A 16,638-nucleotide genomic window follows, 5' to 3' on the forward strand; every position below is an offset into this window, starting at 1 on the left:
TTACTTTAGCTAATATGGTGACAACGATGTAGGCTGTGTGTTTCAGTTATGAAATGGTTTGGCTTGTAAATGTTTTCTTTCCTGGTCACATACAGCTGATGTGTTGTGCAATGAAGTCCAGAAGCGAAGGGAAAAGGTGAGAGGAGGAGAGAAGGAATACAACGTGGCTGTTATGAAAGTGAACTGTGGTGTATTCATTCTGCCGATTCTGTTGACAAAGGTTTCTTAAACAGAAAAAAACAGGATAAACATACCTGAATTTGTCAAATAAAATCAAACTTTATTTGTTACATGCGCCGAATACAACACGTGTAGACCTTACAGTGAAATGTTTACTTACAAGCCCTTTAACTAACAGTAGAGTTCAAGAAGAGTTAAGAAGATTTGAGCAAATGAACTAAAGTAAAAAATAATAAAAAGTAACACAATAAAATAACAATAACAAGGCTATATACAGGGGGTACTGGTACCGAGTCAATGTGCGGGGGTACAGATTAGTCGAGGTAGTTTGTACATGTAGGTAGGGGTGAAGTGACATTTCATAGATAATAAACAGCGAGTAGCAGCAGTGGACAAAACAAATGGAGGGGTCAATGTAAATAGTCCGGTGGCCATTTAATTCATTGTTCAGCAGTCTTATGGCTTGGGGGTAGAAGCTGTTAAGGAGCCTTTTGGTTCTAGACTTGGCGCTCCGGTACCGCTTGACGTGCGGGAGCAGAGAAAACAGTCTATGACTTGGGTGACTGGAGTATCTGATTTTTTGGGCTTTCTTTATATAGGTCCAGGATGGCAGGAAGCTTGACCCCAGTGATGTTCACAACCCTCTGTAGTGCATTACGGTCAGATGCCGAGCAGTTGCCATACCAGGCGGTGATGCAACCGGTCAGGATGCTCTCGATGGTGCAGCTGTAGAACGTTTTGAGGATCTGGGGACCCATGCCAAATCTTTTCACTCTCCTGAGCCCTCTTCACGACTGTCTTGGTGTGTTTGGACCATGATAATTAGTTGCTGATGTCTTCACGACTGTCTGTCACTGTCTGTCACCTAAAAAAACGTATCTCGACCTGTGTGCACCTACGTTCTAAACTTCCATTCATAGGCTAGGTTGTAGCAATCTCATGATGGGTATAGGGAAATTCTAGTATCATGTAGTAGCCTAAACCTGTTGCTGTTCCATTGAACAGGGTGAATGGAATATGAATGACAGTCATCCAATATGCTGTAATAGAAATAAGGCCATGCTCATGAGAAAACAAATCACATGGGAAGCTGGAAAAACCCAGCAGCATTGCAGTTCTTGACACAAACCTGCGCCTGGGACCAACTACCATACCCTGTTCAAAGGCTCTTAACTATTTTGTCTTCCCCATTCCCCCTCTGAATAGCACACATGCACAATCCATGTCTCATTTGTCTCAAGGCTTTAAAATCCTTATTTCAGCCATCTCCTCCCCTTCATCTACACTGATTGAAGTGGATTTAACTTGTGACATCAATAAGGGATCATAGCTTTAGCCTGGATTCACCTAGTCAGTTTGTCACGGAAGGAGCAGGTGTTCTTAATCTTTTGTAGACTCCGTGTAAAGCATTACAGATAATCAAGTGCTATTTGCATGTGCTGCATTTGCTCTATTGTTTCCAGCGGGGTTGGGAAATTCCAGACCTCGAGGGCCTGATTAGTGTCACAGTTTTACCCCAGCCCAAGCTAACACACCAGACTCCAATAATCACCTAATCATGATCTTCAGTTTAGAATGCAGTTTGATTAATCAGCGGTGTTTGTTAGGGATGGAGAAAAAGTGTGACATCAATCAGGCCCCGAGGACTGGAGTTGCCCACCCCTGGTTTACAGGATGATTTGTATCTTAAAGAGCGTAGCTTTAAGGGATTAGTACCGTCACATCTAGATAAAAACGAATGTGAAAAATGAACAGAGCAAATGTGTATTAAAACACAGTATTTATTCATAATTTACAAATTCATTAAGCTTCTACTTCAGTGTACAGGAAATAATTATTTGTAAGACGTAAGAGAAAATATATCAGCTTATTGTTAAATTATTATGATGCTCTATCCGATGCAAAAAGTGTAGTAACTATTGTTTCCAAACTGCGTTACCCACTCCAGTCAGCAGATGGCGATGAGCGTCTTTCAGGTGATGCTTCTTGCGTAACGTATAAAGGACTGGACATGAACAACAACACGGCTACTCGTTCAACCACCTCGGTAGCTTGCTAGCCAACATAAAACCGAAAGATTGACGCTTTAGACATTATTAATGTACATTAGCTAATTTCAGTGTTGTTAACGCAGTTCATTTGACGTAATCAACTGATTAACTTTAACCTATTTTGCTTGTTCAATTTGCAAAGTTGTTAAACATTGATACTGAGCCTAGCCGCTAATGCTACCTAGCACTAGGCTAGTCGCTAATTCTAACATCCCGGACCATGAGCTCACTAAACTACTCCTCCCCTGCTAAAGAAGAGGTCTGCTGTATGCAGAATGAAGCTTTGGGGCTGAACATTGTCGTGAAAGAAGAAGATGATGTTATTGAGGAAACAGAGGAAGAACCTTTTAGAGAGGAAGAGGATGCTATCGCAGAAGAGGTGAAGAAGGAAGACGTTTTGAGTGTGAAAGAGGAGGAGACAGCATATCTGATCAACACCAGTGAGTACTGTCTTAAACAGGGGCACAAACTATGCAGTTGTTGAACTAATGTGGGGTTTTAAGGGGCATTCTACTGAAGTTCTACACTTGAATATGTTGTTCAGTACTTTATAAATTGTTAAAGGGTCAATCTGCCTTTGGTACATATATTTTGGGATCTTTTAAATTAGATTTATTAAATTCTCCACGTGGTCTACATTAAAGTGCATCTCATCTAGTATAACAGGCTTTTAAAATGCAATATTGGAGCATAATTTATACTTTAAATATCAAAGGGACGCAAAAGGCACCCATTTTGTGGAACTACCCTTTAACATTTGCATTTTAGGCGACTAATGCCTCGTCTAAGACCCTATGATTTTAATAGACGGTCATAAGTTAACTATCTGTTTGATGTTCTTGTTCACACAGGAGAGAGACATGACTATTATGGATCCTCTGGGGAGCCTCAACAACATCCTGATGCTGACGAGGAAGAGAAGAGTCTCTCCAGATCAGAACACCAGATGGTACAGCTTGGTCTGGTCTAGCATACAGCTTGCTCTATCGGGGTCTAGGCTGGGTTTCTGTGAAGCACTTCATGACAACAGTGACATAATCATCCATAATGATATGTGTCTGTGTCCCCTCTTTATGGTTACCAGGACAACGCTAGCCCTTCCTCTCTCCCGGAGTCCCCATGTCGTGTCTCTCCCGGTAGTAACTTACTGCTGGGTATGAAGAGGTTGTTTGTGCTGCTGGTGGACTGCAGGAAAACAACGGGGCTGAGTGGAACTGTGAGAGGTGGAGAAGAGAAGAAAGCATCAGATTTGACTGATCTAAGTAAGTGCTGTAGATTAGTTTGAACAAATAAAATTGATCTGCCCACTGATATCTGTTACCGGGACAACCAGCAGAGTTCTGTTAGTTGACAGGAAGACTGGTGGATATGGGTGTTATGAATATCATAACACTGAAAAGGATTCTGCCAATGAAAAGAGAGAAACCAATAGACCATATAAAACCTTGATGAAAGTTAGCTTTAGAGAGAAAGTTTTCAAGACGAACCAATGTAAGGTGCTTGTTTTCCAGAAACCTTCCCTAAATACATTATGGATGTTACATTGTCTGTCCCGGTCAACCCCCCTATCTTTACCAGACTGTAGGACAGGCAAACTAAACTCAATACACTTCAATGTGGTCTGAATTGCTTCATTAACATCTGATCTACAGGACTTGTTAAACTGGCAAATATCTATTTTAAAACAAGCTTCTTTTTTTGTTGTCTTGGCCTCCATCTCTGTAATGGACAAAATTAATTTAATTTCCTACTCTTAACAGGTCAAATAAAGCCTGAACTACAACATACAGACCTTAAAGAACATGGTTTCATTTGGAAATTACTAACTTTATTGATTTCATATGTAACTGACGACAGTGTGCTGCTAACAGTTTAGTTTCCTCCTCTGTCCCCATACTGGACTCAAACTAGTGATCCTCTACTTCTCAACACACGTGACCGTCCTCCTTGATAATGAACTCTATTCAGAGTGCTAGAGCCACACACTCACTACAGCACAATAAGGGGTCTGTGTATTTAACAGATGATGAGATCAGAAACAAATCAGTCTAAAGTCTATCAGTCTAAAACAGAGCTGCTTTCTGACGAAGGGAAGCATTTTCAACTCTAAAGGTGTATTTGGCCATTTAGGCTGCAACAACAATACATTGGAACCCCCTGATCTGTTGTTTTATGAAGGGTCACCTACTCCCGGTACCCAAACAGCTAGTCCCATCCTGGGATTTTTATCTTGTGCTTGAGGCCATTTCTGCTGTTGGAGCTGCTGGAAAGAATATAAATTAGATTTTTCTTGTTTTTTCTTGATTTTTTTTGTTTAAAACCGCTTTACTTTAGCCATACCATTACATCCGTATCATGAGTTCCACCCCCGTACCTTCATGAGGTTCTATAGTAGCAAGGATCTGACACCTCTGGAGGGCTTGATGGCTCAATCCACCAGAGGTATGGCTACATCATATACATTGTTTAAAGGCATCTCTGTTCAAGAGATCTGTAATGATGCATGTTGTGGTGATATACCTTCATGCGGTTCTACTGACTGGACATCACTACACATACAGTGAGTAGAGTGGGGACCTCTGAGGGATGATCCTAGACTTGGCATCGGAGAGTACAGTGCCTCCGGAAAGTATTCAGACCCCTTGACTTTTTCCTCATTTTGTTAGGTTACAGCCTTATTCTAAAAACACAATACCCCATACTGACAAAGCAAAAACATTTTTGTTTGATATTTTTGCTAATTAATTTTTTTTTTAAATACAAAACTGAAATATTACATTTACTTAAGTATTCAGACCCTCTACTCAGAACTCTGTTCAAGCAGCAGGTTCTGCTCTGGAGCAGGTTTTCATCAAAGATGCCAATGACATTTGAGTAAAGCCAGTGTGTCTGTATGCGGATGACTCAACACTGTACACGTCAGCTACCATGGAAACTGAAGTGACAGCAACACTTACAAAGAGCTGCAGTGAGTTTCAGAATGGGTGGCAAGGAATAAGTTAGTCCTAAATATTTCAGATTACCTTAAATTACATGGCCTACTATGCTAATTCTGTAGCGGTATTGTTAGAGGGGGGTAAAGAAATATTTTGTTGGGGCGCCAGGCATGTATTAACCCTAGCTATTACATGGCCTACTATGCTAATTCTGTAGCGGTATTGTTAGAGGGGGCTAAAGAAATATTTTGTTGGGGCGCCAGGCAGGTATTAACCCTAGTTATTAAAGTTAGTTATTACCTATTATAACATTATTATTATTATTAAATATTATTAAAACTGAAAGGATGAGAGTAGAATAGATCGAGTAGAATAGATAGAGTAGCGCTTCCAGACACATTCTAAACATGATGGAGTATAAAGGAGGACTGTAGCATCTAATGATGAAACATTATGGAGTCTTAAAGGAGGACTGTAGCATCTAATGATGAAACATTATGGAGTCTTAAAGGAGGACTGTAGCATCTAATGATGAAACATTATGGAGTCTTAAAGGAGGACTGTAGCATCTAATGATGAAACATTATGGAGTCTTAAAGGAGGACTGTAGCATCTAATGATGAAACATTATGGAGTCTGAACTTCTTATGGCTAACATTCCGCTGAAAAGGCAGAGCGCGAAATTCAAAAATATTTTTTTGAAATATGTAACTTTCATGCATTCACAAGTGCAATACACCAAATGTAAAGCTTAGCCTGTTGTTAATGAAGGGGTCTGGATCCTTAATGAATGCACTGTGTGTGTATACTGAACCAAAATATAAACAACAATTTCAACGATTTACAGTTAGTCAGTCATTGTAAAGGAATAAATTAGGCCCTAATCTATGGACTTTACATTTACATGCCACACCTGTCAGGTGGATTAATTATCTTGGCAAAGGAGAAATGTTCACTAACAGGAATGTAAACAAATTTGTGCACAATATTTTTGAGAAATAAGCTTCTTTGCTTATGGAAAAATTCTGGGGTCTTTTATTTCAGTTCATGAAACATGGGACCAACACTTTACATGTTGTTTTATTTATTTTTTTACCAACATCTACCCCAAAATTATTTTTACTTTACACAAAATATCATGACATTTGTGATGGTCAAAATGTACAACATTTGTGAACGTCTAAATAAAAGAAATTATCACTGTGGGCGTTGTCATGGAAATTCATGTATACTGAGAGAGACTTTGTAATTTCTTCAAACAATCATTTTTATTTAATATTGATTTAATTATTGAAATAATGAAGCGGTTGACTCCACACCCTTGAGTGTGTTGCTGAGAGCTTAACCTTGAATGAAAAACAGACCTCTTATAAATGCTTAGTTAGGGCTGGTTCCACCCCTCCCATGCTGATCGGGGGGCATCACAAGCCATCCTGGGTTCATCCTGTGGTCATCTGCACCTGGTGTTGTTTTAACCCCCCAACCCGGCTTTAGGTTTTTATCAGTAAGTAATGAATCAATTGTCAACTCAAGCTCCAGAGGCCCAACTCAGTCCCATAGACACAGATGAGAGAGTACCCATCAAAGCTATTCGATGGCTAAACAGTATTAATACAATGATGTAATTTTTCTCAGTGTCCACCCTATCGACAACGGGCAAATATTACTGGTGTGCTTTGTGTCTCCAATGTAAAAATATATATAAAAATTGACATTCCTGCAGTCCGCATGCCAATTTCACGCTCCCTCTGAGACATCTGTGGCATTGTTGTGACAAAACTGCACATTTTAGAGTGGCCTTTTATTTTCCCCAGCACAAGGTGCACCTGTGTAATAATCAAGCTGTTCAATCAGCTTCTTGATATTCCACACCTGTCAGGTGGATGGATTATCTTGGCAGAGAATAAATGTTAACTAACAGGGATGTAAAAAATCTGCAGTCTTTTGTTTCAGCTCATGAAACATGCAACACTTTACATGTTGCGTTTATAATTTGTTTATTGTAGTTACTATCAGTTTTAAGAACATCTTTCCAAATATTTCACCTTATTTTTACTTTACCCAAAATATGACATCAGCGATAGTCAAAATGTTGAAAACCTGTGAACGTCTAAATAAGAAATTGGGCCATTTAAACAGCAGGTGTCGAACCCTTTCAACAACGGGGAGATGTTACTGATGTACTTTGTGTCTTTGAAGTCAAAAACTTGTTTTTACAATCACACAAAATTACTTCTTTAGTTATTTTATGTTTAACTTCTTGCATCGAGCAATCCCGTATCCGGGAGCGTAATCATAGCCTCAAGCTCATTACCATAACGCACCGTTAACTATTCATGAAAATTGCAAATGAAATGAAATAAATATATTGGCTCACAAGCTTAGCCTTTTGTTAACAACACTGTCATCTCAGATTTTCAAAATATGCTTTTCAACCATAGCTACACAAGCATTTGTGTAAGAGTATTGATAGCTAGCATAGCATTAAGCCTAGCATTCAGCAGGCAACATTTTCACAAAAACAAGGAAAGCATTCAAATAAAATCATTTACCTTTGAAGAACTTTGGATGTTTTCAATGAGGAGACTCTCAGTTAGATAGCAAATGTTCAGTTTTTCCAAAAAGATTATTTGTGTAGGAGAAATCGCTCCGTTTTGTTCATCACGTTTGGCTAAGAAAACCCCCCGAAAATTCAGTCATTACAACGCCAAACTTTTTTCCAAATTAACTCCATAATATCGACAGAAACATGACAAACGTTGTTTAGAATCAATCCTCAAGGTGTTTTTCACATATCTATTCGATGATAAATAATTAGTGGCAGTTTGGTTTCTCCTCTGAACCAAATGGAAAAATGCACGCAGCTGGAGATTACGCAATAATTTCGACGGAGGACACCAAGCGGGCACCTGGTAAATGTAGTCTCTTATGGTTAATCTTCCAATGAAATGCCTACAAATACGGCACAATGCTGCAGACACCTTGGGGAAATGACAGAAAGTGTAGGCTCATTCCTGGCGCATTCACAGCCATATAAGGAGACATTGGAACACAGCGCATTCAAAATCTGGGGCACTTCCTGTATGAAATTTCATCTTGGTTTTGCCTGTAGCATTAGTTCTGTGGCACTCACAGACCATATCTTTGCAGTTTTGGAAACGTCAGTGTTTTCTTTCCAAAGCTGTCAATTATATGCATAGTCGAGCATCTTTTCGTGACAAAATATCTTGTTTAAAACGGGAACGTTTTTATCCAAAAATTTAAAGAGCGCCCCCTATATCGAAGAAGTTAAGGAAGTGTGTAGGTCACATTCTGTATCATACAGCTATGAAAGTTATATATTTAGAACTTCCTGCTCGATTGGAATCCAGCGACGTCTGTGTCTTAGAACTGTTTAGTTTTTTGTGTTCTGACTTGTAAAACAGGATGAATAAAATAAGTAGTGTAAACATATCAGTAATTACCAGGAAGCTCTACATTTGTTTTAAAATCATACTAAGATTGTTAAAACTGGCCTCGGGTTATTGAGAGATCTGATTCGGATTTACTCTCGTAGAACTGTTTTATCATGTGGAGGTTTCATTTGGGTATCTATTTTTTTTAAACACTGTCTTTGGCAGGAGAAAGACCAGACTCAGAGGAACCAGAGCCAGGGACGTCCAAACCAGCAAGAAGACACCAGTGTTCCCAGTGTGGAAAGCGTTTTAATGATTTGGGGAAGCTGGAACGACACGAGAGAATACACAGAGGGGAGAAGCCGTACCACTGCTCCCAGTGTGGAAAGGGGTGTAACGATTTGGGGAAGCTGAAACTACATGAGAGAATACACACAGGGGAGAAGCCTTACCACTGTTCCCAGTGTGGAAAGAGTTTTAGCCAGGCAGGTAACATGAAAATACACGAGAGAATACACACAGGGGAGAAACCTTACCGCTGCTCTCAGTGTGGCAAGTGTTTTATCCTGTTAGGGGCCCTGAAGCAACATGAGATAATACACACTGGGGAGAAGCCTTACCACTGCTCCAAGTGTGGGAAGAGTTTTAATCGGTTACACGCCCTCAAATATCATGAGCGTATACACACAGGGCAGAAACCTTACCACTGCTCCCAGTGTGGAAAGACTTTTAACCATTTAGGGGAATTCAAAAATCATGAGAGAATACACACAGGAGAGAGACCTTACCACTGCTCTCAGTGTGGCAAGAGTTTTAACCTAATAAGGTCCCTGAAACATCACGAGAGAATACACACAGGGGAGAAGCCTTACCACTGCTCCCAGTGTGGGAAGAGTTTTAACCAGTTAGGGAGCCTGAAAAGACACGAGAGAATACACACAGGGGAGAAGCCTTACCACTGCTCCCAGTGTGGAAAGTGCTTCAACCAGTCAGGGGATCTGAAAAAACATGAGAGGAAACACACAGGGGTGTTGCCAGTGTGAAAAAAGTTTTAAACAGAAAAGTTTATTGGGAAAAAAATGAGAGAATACACGCAGGGTAGAAGTTTTACAAATGCTTAGACTGTGGGAAGACATATTTCTCATCACAGTCACTTAAAAGTCACGTGAGAATCCACACAGGAGAGAATAATTACTTCTCCCAGTGTGAATATTGATATTTAACATCACATTGACTTAATTATTCTGGTGTGTAAATTTATATTTTACATCACATTGACTTAAAATTCATCAGAGAACATACACAGTGCTCCAATTGTCTTATATTGTTGATTGAGAATGTGTTTACCTGTTTTTAACGTATGAAATTGAATTGTACAAAGTATACTTAAACATATAGTTGTATGTTTTTATTGGAAAATATGAATTGAATATGGAGTATATAGAGTAAATCAGATTCCATGTGTTTAAATGGTCCTTTTTTAAACTCTATGTGTGTTTATCTGGCTGTGTCATTCCTCCAGCACTACAGATAATCAAGTGATATTTGGATGTGATGCATTTGCTCCATTGTTTACATTTTCATTGTGGCCCACTGATGATTTAATGACATTAAAATGTTCACAGACTCTGTCATGCAAAATGTTAATTGTATGTGTCCACATATCTGAGTATGTGACTAACCTCGTGAAACTGACCTATTATAATCTCCTGTTCCTGGGAGTATCGTCCTGCGTTGCAAACCAGCTGCATCTCCGTCTTTTGTATGAAAAAAGTCCCTCCCAGGAACAGGAAACTATAAAGATATGTGCCCATCACCCAATGCTTCAGGAATTCAGACTGTCTACACTGCGCTGTGTAACTCTGTTATTCTCTCTGAGCTCAGAAATAAAGAATCTTGGTTTGACTTGGACTCCAGCAGATCCTTATATTATAATATCCACTACAACTCACCCACAGATTGCTGTTTATCATTGTCTCAATGAAGAGTTCTTTGTTTTATTTTCCTGGGGTCATTTACAAGCCTCCCACTGGTTGAATAAACTTTGCTTCCACGTCATTTCAACAAAACAAATCCATGATGTTTGATTAATGTGGAAAACTGATTGGATTTGTAAAAAGCCATGAACATCAGGTATTTTTTATTTTTCACCGAACTGGCAACCTAAATCCAATGACTGGTAACATTTTGTGTTGATTTTGTGTTGAATTCACTTTAGTTGACGACTCAAAGAAATGTAAATAGAAACTAGATGTTCAAGTGACGTCTGTGCCCAGTGGGCTGGTTTGAATACGGGGCAGGTGTTGGATCAATATCCACCTTCGTTGTTAAGTTTCCATGCAATTTGCGACAGATTTCCATGTGAATATTCTAGAATCTGCATAAAACATACACATTTTCAAAACAATGTTTGCCTTCCCATGTACTGAATGAAAAATACAAGTTAAATTGGTTTCCATCGCATTTTCAACTCTACTGATGGTTTTAAAAACTGTTGCGTGAAATAGAAAACGTGTTCTTGTCCCCGTGCACTGTAGTCAGCAGCTCTAAGATGTGATGGTTATTATATAAATATTTGCACATAAAGGAGTTCCCACCTCCATTTCTCACTTATACATGTTTACTGACACATGAAGACCTCACCATGTCATACGAACTAACAAATTGTCTGCCTGCATTTATAAAATTGGAAAGGCATATCCTGTTTCCGTCAGCCCGGTCATTACTTTTGAAATGGTTGGATCAATATCCACCTTCATGATATGGATGAAGCCTGATTTGGAATGTCTGAGTAGTTCTATCTGATGTCATAATACACTGTCTGATAATCAAGTGATATTTAGAATGTCTGAGTAGTTCTATATGATGTCATAATACCCCTCTGATAATCAAGTGATATTTAGAATGTCTGAGTAGTTCTATCTGATGTCATAATACACCCCTCCGATAATCAAGTGATGTTCACATGTGATGCATTTGCTCCATTGTTTACATTTAAATGGGAGGCCCACTCTGATGATGTATGTCTTACATAGTGGGGCTTTAAAAGAATAGTATGGTGACATCTTAGTGTGGCTTGAAATAAATAGGATTATTAATCAAAAACTCCTATAGCAACAATACACTGTGGCTTTGACTTCAAGAGAATGAGTGGTGGTGCTACTCTATAGGTAAAACTGTCCAGTATGAATGTTCAATACACACAATAGGTTGATCAGTAGCCAGTTAGTCAGCTGTACAGTCTAATATGAATGTTCAATACACACAATAGGTTGATCAGTAGCCAGTTAGTCAGCTGTACAGTCTAATATGAATGTTCAATACACACAATAGGTTGATCAGTAGCCAGTTAGTCAGCTGTACAGTCTAATATGAATGTTCAATACACACAATAGGTTGATCAGTAGCCAGTTAGCCAGCTGTACAGTCTTATACGAATGTTCAATACACACAATAGGTTGATCAGTAGCCAGTTAGCCAGCTGCTACAGTCTAATACGAATGTTCAATACACACAATAGGTTGATCAGTAGCCAGTTAGCCAGCTGCTACAGTCTAATACGAATGTTCAATACACACAATAGGTTGATCAGTAGCCAGTTAGCCAGCTGCTACAGTCTAATACGAATGTTCAATACACACAATAGGTTGATCAGTAGCCAGTTAGCCAGCTGTACAGTCTAATACGAATGTTCAATACACACAATAGGTTGATCAGTAGCCAGTTAGCCAGCTGTACAGTCTAATATGAATGTTCAATACACACAATAGGTTGATCAGTAGGTGTAACGGATGTGAAACTGCTAGTTTAGTTAGCGGTGCGCGCTAAATAGCATTTCAATCGGTGACGTCACTTGCCCTGAGACCTTGAAGTAGTGGTTCCCCTTGCTCTGCAAGGGCCGCTAACACAGCTCGCTAACACAGCTCGCTATCAACAAAGTCAAAATGGACTCCTGGGGCCTGTTGCACAAAACTAGGATAAGGGATTAAGCCAGGATATCTTGGTGATCCTGGCTCAATTGATCCGTAATCCGGTTGCACTAAAGATGGATAGGGGGCAGGAGGATATGTTATGGTATAAATTACCATGGAGATTTATTCTGTGGAGCTAGCCTGCTCCAGACCAGGCTAAATTCCAGGATCTATTTAATCTCATCCCTAATGTCAGTCAGCAGTCACCACAAATGGAAACCAATAGTTATTTCACTGCTCACTATACATTGTTATCACATATAACTAGACCCACTGTTATTATTTAAACGTTTGTGATCATTAATTTCAATGATTTTGGATAAAAAATGATTTTTAGATGATGTTGCTATCATTAGATAATTTACAGTTTCCCATAGACTATAAGGCTATATATAAAATGATAGAATATTAGGGCCACAGAGGGAAAAAAACACAAGTCATAATATTGTAACAGTTGTTTTAAAGGAGGACAGTTGTTAAAATGACAGATGTGGGGCATTTTGTGAAATTGTACTTCAGTATGGTTTCATAAACAAAGACATGCTGATGTGCCAGAATATTAAGTATCACATTGTCATAAGTATCAAAACTGTAAAAACAATATGTAGCTTTTCTGCAGAAAGAACCAGCCTCATAAATTTATGACTTTATCCTTTTTCTTCAGTGTGGCCCTAGTACTCTGTCATATAAACAAATACACATTCCATATGAATATAAAAACACAATGTGTAACATTATGTTCCTTTATTGAATAAGGACAAAACAAAGCAGGTAAACCATCAGCTCCTTTCGAAACTGAAGTCACAGTGACTCTACAAGATGGAAAGCACAGAATCCAAGCATATTATACAAAATGATACATACACATTCAAAGGTCTGTATATAACACACCCTGCATGTCTGCACACTAAAATAAATGCAGGACAAATCCATACACATCAACTGAACAGACAAATGAATGGATGCAGTAGCCTCCCCTGCAGCCTTGTATTACACACAGTATACCGCACAAACATCATAAGAGGCCAAATTCGTCAAAAAGCGAACCCAAAAAAACCAAATTCCTCTGCCAACGCAGGGACATATTTAACAAAATTGAAAGCACACATACTAACTAAAATAATTCAACACATATTGGTCCCTCAGCAGCCGACCACTGTCGTCATCAGGGAAGATTGCCGGATTGTCCCAGTCCATGGCTGGTGGCACTCTGGGGGCCTCTCCTTCCTCAGGCAGGCCACATTGTGGAGGACAGCACAAGCCACAGTAATATCACATGCCTAACAGGGCTGACCCTTAATTTGTGAAGGCAGTGAAAGCGTGCCTTCAGGAGGCCAAAGGTCATTTCAACTCTGGCCCTGGTCCTGGCATGGGCATGGTTGTAGGCCTGCTGTGCTTCCTGGGGTCTGTGAAAGGTGTCAGGAGAAAAGGCTGGCAGCCATACCCCCTGTCTCCCAGCAACACACCAGAGAATTCACCTGTCAACACAAAATCTCATCATTACTACCTCATAAACACAGTGATATTCTTGACACAGCCATGATGGTTATAAATAGGGGTTGTGTGGCTTACCTTGTGATAGGCACTGATAGATTTCAGAGGCCCGAAAGATTCTGGAGTCATGGACTGAGCCAGGCCATTTTGCCACAACATTGCTGATCACACAGTCAGCATTGCAGACCATCTGAAATCATAAGATGAGGAATATTACACCAATCAATGCACATCACTGGCAATGCAGAGTGTTCGTCAATGGACAATATCAAAAAGTTATGTTCACCTGAACATTAATGCTGTGAAAGGATTTCCTATTCACAAAATCGGCCTCATGGGCACCTGAGGGGGCTTTTATCCTTATGTGTGTGCAGTCCACTGCACCAATGACATTGGGGAAACCTGTCACACAAAGTAATGAGTATCCTACTATGTGTTAACAGTTGTCCTGTAATTTGTAGATCCTCTTACCTGCAATCCTATAGAACTCCTCTTTGATGTCACAGAGTCTTCTGTGGCCAGGGAAGGAGATGAAGACATCTGCTAATGCTTTGATTGCCGCACAATAAGGAGTGTGTGTCTGGCTAATTGTGGCCTTGTTCAGCTGTTCTGCATCCCCCACTGAGTACAGGAAGGCTCCACTAGCAAAAAAGCGCAAGGCCACACAAACCATTTGCTCCACACTCAGTGCATGGCTCCGTGCAGTGCGGTGCTTAATCCTGGGACCCAGTAGTCTGCATAGATACCTGATGCCATCTGCAGAAAACCTGTATCTTTCATATAGATGGTCATCAGGGAAGGCCAGTGGGTCCAACCGGTCCCTGAAGACCCTTTCTCGCCTGAAGGCTCTCCTCAGCACAAGTGCTTCTTCATCCACCACATCTCGCACGAATGGGCATGCCATTGTCAGAGCAGAAAGGAACACACAATTTTGGGCCTTCATATAGGCTAGTGGCCACACCTGGTGCTGGGGGTGGGCAAAGAGGGCGATGCCTTATAACGATGACTTGGTTGTACTGATTGCTGGGAAAATAAAAAAAACCTTAGAAAGATGCCACCGTCCTGTGTGCTCACAATAAGAGCTCATATGTCATGGCTCACTTGACTTTACGAGAATATATCTAATTTTTATTTTGAGCTGTGTCATCTTCTTGGAGCTGGGGGAGGAAAGAAAAATAATGATTAATACATTTGTGTTACAGTTAGCATACAGTGTACATTGAAGGCATATCTCACCTCCCTCTCAAGTTTTTTTATTTCAGGTCCAGTTTCATAATTGTCTTCTTTTTTTATTTCGGACTCAGTGCAAGATTTTCCATCTTTTTCTTCTTGTACTGAATGTCTATGTCTGCCAGTTCTATTTGGCGCCGGAGGTGGTTGCCATACAACTTCCTGATAGCTTGTGAGCTCTGTGAACACAATACAATTAGCGCAGCTGGAATTTGGCAGGATGTGGTGTCCTTTTATTAATACGCACTATGTTGCCAGGCTGGTTTTCCCACTGTATAGCATCTGGGTCCTGTAAAAGAAATTAGATTTTTTGATTTTGATGAGGACTCCTCACCATTGTAGAGTAAATAGTACTTTCACAGTCTTAACATGATACCTCATGCCTTCTGGAATCCAGAGAGATGGTCTCCTCCTCATCATCGTCTCCATCATGTGCTGTTGCTGCTGCACTGGGGCCTTCACCCTATCACATTTAATCGGATTCATATTGAAGCTAGTAGACAAGACATGCCAGGCCTACAGTATGCCTTTGATGGAGTACTCACTGGATCAGCATCGTCTGGTGCTTGTGCTGGTGGCTCTAACAGGAACAAGGCAATAGGTAAACCAAAGTCAGACAGTCCAAATTGATTCAATATGAATGTGGTTGTATCCCATGTAGGGATGGAAGGACATACCTTGAATGAAGCGGGTGGCATCTTGGGAGGAACCTATGCTCGTCTCTTTCCCCCAGGATCCCCTCTAAGACGGGCCTGCCTTTATTTAGCTCAAGGCCATGTCCTCTGCTGGGGTAAGGTCAGCCTTTGGTGACCCACCACCCGTGCCTTGTCTGTGGGTATTCTTTTTCACTGCTAAAACAGTACAGACAATGTGTGAGCAGGCACCTTCTGGGTACAATATATGCTTGTGCTTTGTTAAATATTAGTCAGGGACCATACCATTCTGCAGAATGTTCTTGTATTTGATTTTGACCTGCTGCCATGTCCGTTTTGGCCCGTTCATGTTTAATCTACACACACACACACACACACACACACACACACACACACACACACACACACACACACACACATTTAATGGAGTCACACTGCAAAAAATTACTTGGTATTTTTGTCTTGTTTTCAGTAAAAATATCAAAAAATTTATCATAGCTTTATACAGTGTGATGGAGTTACTTTCTAATTTCACTCATATCTGCAGTGCATTTAAATTAAAAATGTAACCGTTTCATAATTACAGTACAACTGCATTTTTGGAGATGTGAATTAAATATTTGAATTGTAATTGTGATGTTTCAGCGGAGCGGTGAGTGTGTAAATGCGTAAGTGCACTACTTACGCATTCAGGCGGTCTGCAATACTTTGCCACGCTTTTTCTCTTT

The 16,638-nt window shown here is 40.1% G+C and overlaps 1 protein-coding gene and 1 long non-coding RNA gene across 2 annotated transcripts; one reads left to right on the top strand and one right to left on the bottom strand.

The window, feature by feature from the left end:
* The first annotated feature begins 2,191 nt into the window (after window positions 1-2,191).
* Window positions 2,192-10,467, top strand: LOC135566726 (zinc finger protein 501-like). Its single transcript, XM_065014353.1, has 4 exons — window positions 2,192-2,671; window positions 3,083-3,180; window positions 3,316-3,493; window positions 8,788-10,467. Exons 1-4 carry the CDS (start codon window positions 2,452-2,454, stop codon window positions 9,603-9,605), a joined length of 1,314 nt encoding a protein of 437 aa, XP_064870425.1. The 5' UTR covers window positions 2,192-2,451; the 3' UTR covers window positions 9,606-10,467.
* Window positions 10,468-15,326: 4,859 nt separating this feature from the next.
* LOC135566727 (uncharacterized) lies at window positions 15,327-15,714 on the bottom strand. Its single transcript, XR_010462171.1, has 3 exons — window positions 15,634-15,714; window positions 15,505-15,546; window positions 15,327-15,436 (listed from the first exon to the last, which is right to left on the bottom strand). It is a non-coding gene; the product is annotated as an uncharacterized LOC135566727 (long non-coding RNA).
* Between the last annotated feature and the right edge of the window lie 924 nt (window positions 15,715-16,638).

The sequence above is a fragment of the Oncorhynchus nerka genome, unplaced genomic scaffold (genome assembly GCF_034236695.1).
Source record: "Oncorhynchus nerka isolate Pitt River unplaced genomic scaffold, Oner_Uvic_2.0 unplaced_scaffold_3562, whole genome shotgun sequence".
NCBI classification, from domain to species: domain Eukaryota; kingdom Metazoa; phylum Chordata; class Actinopteri; order Salmoniformes; family Salmonidae; genus Oncorhynchus; species Oncorhynchus nerka.